Genomic DNA, 7,500 nt, shown 5'->3' with positions numbered 1-7,500 from the left:
CGCTGGAGCGGGTGATGGCAGGTAAGTGTTCCAGCCCTGAGAGTGAGACGCTGGAGCAGGTGACGGTGACGGCAGGTAAGGGGACCAGCCCTGAGAGTGAGATGCTGGAGCTGAGTGTTGACCCTGCTGGCAGTAGGCAACGTCCGACGAAGCAGGGAAGACAGCATCCCCAGGCCAGTGCTGTGCTCTCGGCCAGTCCTGATCTGCATTGGTTGAGCTGGCACCAGCTCCAGTGTCTGTGTGCACAGTGGGAAACACCACTCTGGCACAGCGACGTTTACGGATCACTGCCTCACCCTCACGGTTTTCTGGTTCCTGGAACTCCATAACTGTATTAGCGCGTTGAACAGGCTCGGATGGTAGGTCCCGGGCCTCCAGGAGCGATTCCTCTGCCAAATGGACCTGCTGAGGAAGCTGCACCCCTTGCAGTAACGAATCGCGGTCGGTTCTTTTCTGCCGATCCTGCAGCCTAGAAAAAATAAAAATCAGAACAGAACTTTTTTGTTGTTATTTGTGTGGAATTTATCTTGTATTAACAAGTAGGTTTTCATATTGAAGTTAATGTATGAAGCTGTAAATATGAACTAACCAGGAGGACACTGTGGTGTTGTTTATAGTCACAAGTAAAAGGTTGGTGTTGTCCAGTATGTCTTTGCAGTCCTCTATTAACTGTTTGATATGACTGTAAGTCATGACAATTGACTGAGGTATTGCAAATGTTTTCCCTTTGTTGTCCTTTGGCCTATTTCTGGCTTCCCGGAACTCTTTGTAGAGTCTGAGTGCAACACACTCAGAAATCCTGTTAAGATCAGGTCTTTGGGCAGCCTGGCCATGAACCATGAACAATCTGCAAAATAGGTGACAAGATGACATAAGCCACATTATGTGTATGTACTGTAAACACATACACGTGAATGTTGTGTCTATGTAGATAGATATACATACACACACACACACACACACACACACAAATATTACAAATATACTGTATATCAGAGGCAGATACCTCTCAGCTGCTTGCTGGCCTGGAGCAGAGCCACTGCGTTTCCGAGAAGCTCTCCATGGTCCTGACAAGGTCTTTTTCTTACTTTTCATGGAGTATTTGGTTGGGGACTTGTCAATGGGATCCAGGCTGGAGTACAGTCTTAATATCTCTACTATCTCAGAGTTTGAGAGAGCGGTTATTGTCCGATTGAGGCTGACAAGATACCCTGCCAAGGCATCGACTGTCTCCCATCCGGGAATTCCTCTAGGATCACACCGACTATCCTGTCACATGAAATGAAAACAAAACCCATTCTTGTACAGCTAATTTAAAAGAAAAGGTGAAGGAACAATGATTTCTGATGGTCAATACATTAGTCACTTTACCAGACTTGAAGTGATGGGCCCACTGTCCTCAAACGGGGAGCTGGAGGTACTGCTGAACACACCACTTTCAAGTGTAGATTCCTTAGGTAATTATGTGTAAACAGTGAGAGGGGTACAATGAGGTTGATAAAGTTTGTTGTGCTCATGTTACACAAATGAATTGTTGATTTAACGAGTCAATCACACATCACTAATCAAGAAAAATGAACCTCTGCAAACTAGGTTTACAGTAAAAATGTTTTGATTTATCATCAAATTGTTAACACATCATTACCTGAGATGAAGACTGAAGATATATATCGGTGACCTGGGGTACTGTCACATCAGGACATTCATCCTCCTGAGCTTCATCCAGCATCTCTGGTGGAATGGCACCAATTTCCTTCTGTGCACTCAGCAGATCTCCCCGGTTAGACTGCGCCAGCAAATATTCCACAGCAATACGCTCTCCTGCCATAAGTAATCAACAGAAAGACAGAAGAAAAAAACAAAAAAAGATTAAAGTAGAGTGAGTGAGTGAGTGAGTGAACAAAGGTGTAACCTTCAGGTAATATCGAATATTGTCTAGCATGTTTTCTTTTTTTTTTTTTGCCATAGAATCTTACCGGTAGGTTTCCCCGGGGGTATAAACTCTGGAAGAAGTCCACTTCCTAGGACTCTGCTGCTCAGGACGTGCACACTGGACATCAAACGTACATCATACATCTTTGTACGTGATGTACCACTCATACTCAGAGCTTGCTGAGACCTATTATGGTTCCATCTGGATAACCCCTCAAGCAAGTACATCTGTGTATGTAGAGCATTACATCTCCACCCTGGCAAGACAAAAGCATTGGTGACAACAACAACAAAAAAGAATATTATGACAACTTAATACACAGCATTCATTAACTAAATGTTTCAAATATTGAGTGTTTCAGCTTGCCTGGGATGAAACCACACTGGTGCAGATGAAAGCTCTCGAGCGAGGAGGATCCTCTGCCACATCTTAGGACGTCAAGCATTTTGTCTCCCTTCTCCAGGCCTGATCCTGTGTTAGTATACAACTGGACACCAGGTGGATCTTGGATACAGGGCAAGTGCTTCTGCTGTATCTCCCACACATCAGACATGCTGTCATGATTTATGAGATGCAAGCCACTTGTGTCTGTGAGGTCCCACATGGAGTCCAGCAGTTGTTTGATTAGCACGCGGGTCTCCTCAACCCCTCGGGTTCTCCTGCGGCAGTGCTTGACCAGCTCACTGGATTTGATGCTCGATAAAACCTGAGAGTCAGTGGGTATGTGACCCTGGTGCTTTTTTTTTAACTCTGCCCTCTTGGCCTCTTTGAGTCGGTGAATGTCCTCTTTGTCCCACTCAAAGATACAAGTGGACAACTTTGAGCAGAACGTGCCAAACAGTGGGTGGTGCTCCGTCGTAAGACCCTTTGTGAACCGCCTCATAAAATGGAAAATATCCAGTCTCACCGGTGACGTCCATGGTCGAAACCAAGTGAGAACTGGACCCACTCCTATAACAATAAGAAACAGACAGTAAATACAGTACAACAGCTCATTTGTGCAAATAATTAGCCTAACTTCTTGAATTGTATGGCAGTTTCAATTCAGAGCAGTGGTCAGTAAATGTATATTTTTAGGATTATGCATTCAGTCGGTCCGTGATCGACCTTTCTCTCACTGTTTTATTACAGCGGCCGTGTTTTTTTTTTACAAATGTGTCATAATTCCATATGAAGCTGCTGCTCACTCTGTGTAAAGAATACACAATGCGTATTCTCCATTTTAGCATCAGTAAATTTGGGATCGATGCCGTGGTCTATTTAAGAAAGCCGTGAACGTGCACTTATCCCAACTATCTACACCTGGCTTGACATAGCTTCACCTTCTCATCCTGGCTCGGCAAAGGTGCAAACGATTAAGCCGCGATGAGCAGATCACACTAGGTCAAGCTGCGCTTTTCCACTCATCCTGAATTTATTCATTCTACTTTTGTGCAACAGCCCCCAGAGGCACATGTAATAGACACATAACAACACATATTAAAAGGCAACGCACCTGTCTCACTGCAGCAGTCTCTGTCCACATATATGGCATCTGGCTGTGGCTCATCAGCATCGCTGTACCTTTGGACGATGCCTTGACAAAGTTCATCAAGGCCAGCCCCCTCACCAGTGGTCAGCACAGAATTCAGCACTTGCCCAAATTCATTGCCGATATTAGACATCCATGTGGCTGTGCCCTCAATGCCACCAGCAAGTTTTTTTGTGATCTACATAAAAAAAAAAAACACGTCTCAGAAATCATCAGCTATGCTAACAAACTGAATGAAATCAAGTTTACATACAGTATGTTTACATTTACCTTCTTAGTAGAGTCCAGTTTCAAGATTCTACCAAGCGTTGAAGTGATCACACCCTTCAACTCGTCAAGGTGATTTAGAATGTCATTGGCATGAACCGTCTCAAACCACTGGGCCAGGGGCAGGGGACTGAAGGGTGGTGGCGGCTGATACACAGCTTCAGACTGGGTGAGGACACAGGACTTTTTGTGGACCTCACAATCAGTGAGGTAGTCGATGGTCCGCCTAGCCCACTCCTCACTGTGTATCTCCTGCAAGGCTTGCTGTAAATAGCTGGAGCTGTTCCCTAATGTTCTTGGGCGCAACATCGCAACACACCTCCTGTCCAGCGCCAAATGGGTTGTGAGGACAGCTGGGAATTTGTAACGGTGGGAGGGATCGAGCTGTTTTAAAATGTCAATGCTCCAAGGGCAGACGGGAATCATGCATTTGCTGCACCTTGGATAGTCTCCACCCACCAGGTAATATTTTGAATCAATGTCAATTACCTCCCTGACTTTAGTGTAAATGCCAGAATGGTGCATCTTTCTATTGCACTGGGTGCATTTCAGAGGGATGCCCCACATCCGCATCGGAGCCCACAGGAACATCCGCTGGCGGAAATAATTATGTGGATCAGGAGGTGAGATGGATTTGGTGGGGCTAGGGGGATGAAACCAGTTCTGAGACAGGTTTTGTTTCAGCTGTCCAGTACTGTCATATAAAATGTGGGCGATCCACTCCTGGTCAGCTGGCTGGATGACTCTGGTGAACTGCTTGGGTAGAAAATTCACCCAGTTTACCTCAGGAGGCTGCAGAGTGAGTGGGTGTCGTGGTGGTGCTAGTGACGTCTCATGGGCTGTGGGAGGAGCAGGAACAGGGGCAGGAACATCGGGTGGGTCACTGGGTTGCAGTGTCGTCTCTTGGGCTATGGGAGTGGTAGGAGCAGCAACATCTGGGAGGTCTGTTGGACAGGTCAAAAGGTGACATTCCTCTATGTGCTGTAACAATCCAAAAGACCCCCAGGCCTTTGCACCACACTGCTCACACTGCTCCTGGGTGTGGTAGTCTGACAGGTGCTGTGTGAAGTCCTCGCACATCACCTCCTGACTACACAGCGAGCATGTGATAGACTTCCCCTCGCTCATCCTGCACAGAGCTGGAGTTTTCTGACCTACACCTGTCTGTAGGGCTGAGCAAAAAAAATTTTTTTTCAATTAATCGTTTTTTAAAATGTAGTCGATTCAAAATCGATTCTCAAACACCACGAATCGATTTTTTTTCCATATTTATTTATCCATTACCCAAAAGCCATTATTAGGTTTCCTCCACTGTTCATAGGCTTGCAAACTCCATTTTATAGCTAATGATGTGAGATTTTATGTTTGTTTTATCTTAATCATAAAATAACCTCAACTAGTGCTGCACGATTAATCATATCGCAATCCCGATGTCAAGCCTATAAGCAATTATATGATGCAAAATCCTGCGATTTTTTATGAAATTAACAAATTTGGGCTGTTAACGCAATTAATGCAGCATCTGTTGATTTTTGTCATCCCTTGGCTAGTGTTACATAATCCTGCTCTTATTCATGCAAACGTTTTTAAACCATTAATGCACGACACGACAAAAAAGAGCTTGCTCCCTGTGAATGTCCTGACTGTGACACACAGAAAGACTCGCGCTGATATCGTGCGTGCGCACAAAACAGGCCAGAATAGTTATCTTTTGTGCTTGAGCGAACAATAGCACACAATTCCTCCAAAATTATGACAAAATGTCTTTTTGTCGAGTATCTTCATAACATAAGAGTAGTCTTATGATGAACATGAAGAGTTGTGACTCGTGAGAGAATGAGGCGCGTGTGAGATCCGCGTCTCTGACAGCAGCGGCTGGTATTAAATGGACAGTACACAGTAGCCACTATTTATATCTTTCGTTAAAATTAATCAAAGAACAAAGGGAACAGAGAAAAAACACTCACTGCTCTTGACTAAAGAACTTTTGTAACTTTAATAAGGATTAGTCTATATATAATTTATAATTAATACAGCGCAGACTGTTTGATAACTTTATTCAATTTCTGCATATGTCCTACCTGTTAGACAGGAAGTGCACAGGTAAATATGATTCTTAATGGTTTTAATGTACCCAAGTGTACCTAAAATAAAAAGAGTTTAATATACAGGTTTGTAGCTCTTAAAGGGATAGTTCACCCAAAAATGAAAATTCTGTCATCATTTACTCACCCTCAAGTTGTTCCAAACCTGTATGAGTTTCTTTGTTCTGCTGAACAAAAAGGAAGATATTTGGAAGAATGTTTGTAATTAAACAGATCTCGGTCCCCATTGACTTCCATAGTAGGAAAAAAATATATACTATGGTAGTCAATGGGGACCGAGATCTGTTTGATTACAAACATCTTCCTTTATGTTCAGCAGAACAAAGAAACGCATACAGGTTTGGAACAACTTGAGGGTGAGTAAATGATGACAGAATTTTCATTTTTGGGTGAACTATCCCTTTAATGTCTTTTTATTAATTAACCACTTGTAAACTAATGTTCACTTTTCTTTTTTAAAATAAATATAGGATTTGTGTTAAATATATATTCATTGAGTCGAATCGAAATCAAAAATAGAATCGAAATCAAAAAAACGAATCAAGAATCGAATCGAATTGAGAGCTTGCGAATCGAAATTGAATCGAATTGTAACATCTGAATCGATTCCCAGCCCTACCTGTCTGTGGTCCTGCTTTCCCAGCTGCTGCACTGGCATGAGAACCTGTAGCTGTTGCTGTTGCACCTGCACTGGCCTGAGAACCTGTAGCTGTTGCACCTGCACTGGCCTGTAAACTCTCAGCTGACCTGAGACACAGCTGACCTGCACTGGATGCTGCTTTCCCTGCTGACTGGGAAAACCCAAACTGGGTTGCAGCACTGGCCTGTGGAGCCCTCAGCTGACTATCACTGGATGCTGCTGTCCCTGCCTTCTCTGCTGACTGGGAAAAATAAAAGTGGGTTTACATTTAAAGTACATTTCCACTAATAATTACATACTCACACTGTTTAACACTGGAAACAAACAGTAGAACTGAGGAGAAAACATTTTCCATTACATTTTCCAGTATATTTTCATCACATCACAGGTTTAATGATTCAATGGCATCGTTTACCTCGTGGTATCCACACTTGCAGGGGATCCTTTTCCCAAATATGTCTAGTTTGTGGACAGTAGTTTGACCTTTCAGGGGGGTCAGAGGACAATCAGCAATCCGCAGCATTACCGCCCTCCATCGCCTGGATCCTGGCCTTTTGCCAGTTGTAAATGTGTATTTTCCCTGGGCATACAGGGACATCACACCTGCCCAGTAGGCATCCGGTTTCCCAGTTTTTGTCATTTCTGCAGATATTAGGGACAATATATGGAAAATAACAAAAATAAACCGTAACAGATGGAAAAACTACTCAACTAACGTTACTGATCACCACAAGCAAGGCTTTATTTCTCAATATTTCAGCAATATATGTATATCAAATGAACAGTAAAGCCTACCCTATCATATGACAAATGTGTTGATTGGTAACAGTAATTAATTTCACAATTTATTTTACTCAGAAAGTTAATTCATAGGTCTAACGGTACTCTTCAAATAGGGTCTTCGTGCTGACGCCACTAGATTATTAAAAAAGCACACAAAAACACCTCAGGCGTTTAAGTTACGGTTTTCACATCACAAGACAGACACGCAAAAGACACTTAAAAACGTTCAGTAAAGAAAATA

The 7,500-nt window shown here is 43.3% G+C and overlaps 2 protein-coding genes across 2 annotated transcripts in view; one reads left to right on the top strand and one right to left on the bottom strand.

Annotated features, from left to right (window-relative positions):
* The window catches only part of LOC307166889 (uncharacterized protein), a 5,643-nt gene extending 752 nt beyond the window's left edge, over positions 1–4,891 (bottom strand). The window contains exons 1-9 of the mRNA XM_079885631.1: positions 3,735–4,891; positions 3,429–3,642; positions 2,300–2,884; positions 1,977–2,189; positions 1,646–1,821; positions 1,372–1,452; positions 1,007–1,269; positions 590–847; positions 1–469 (exon numbers count right to left, since the gene is read on the bottom strand). The exon at positions 1–469 is cut by the window's left edge and continues 752 nt beyond it. Of these exons, the coding sequence (XP_079741757.1) occupies positions 1–469; positions 590–847; positions 1,007–1,269; positions 1,372–1,452; positions 1,646–1,821; positions 1,977–2,189; positions 2,300–2,884; positions 3,429–3,642; positions 3,735–4,859 (3,384 nt within the window). The 5' untranslated portion in view covers positions 4,860–4,891. The remainder of the gene's footprint in view (positions 470–589; positions 848–1,006; positions 1,270–1,371; positions 1,453–1,645; positions 1,822–1,976; positions 2,190–2,299; positions 2,885–3,428; positions 3,643–3,734) is intronic.
* mfrp (membrane frizzled-related protein) overlaps positions 1–7,500 on the top strand; it is a 70,377-nt gene that overhangs the window by 30,342 nt on the left and 32,535 nt on the right. The window lies entirely within an intron of this gene.

This window comes from Squalius cephalus, assembly GCF_949319135.1.
Source record: "Squalius cephalus genome assembly, chromosome: 11".
Taxonomy (NCBI): domain Eukaryota; kingdom Metazoa; phylum Chordata; class Actinopteri; order Cypriniformes; family Leuciscidae; genus Squalius; species Squalius cephalus.
The sequence above is the reverse complement of the archived record's forward strand: the minus strand, read 5'-3'. Positions and strand labels throughout refer to the sequence as shown.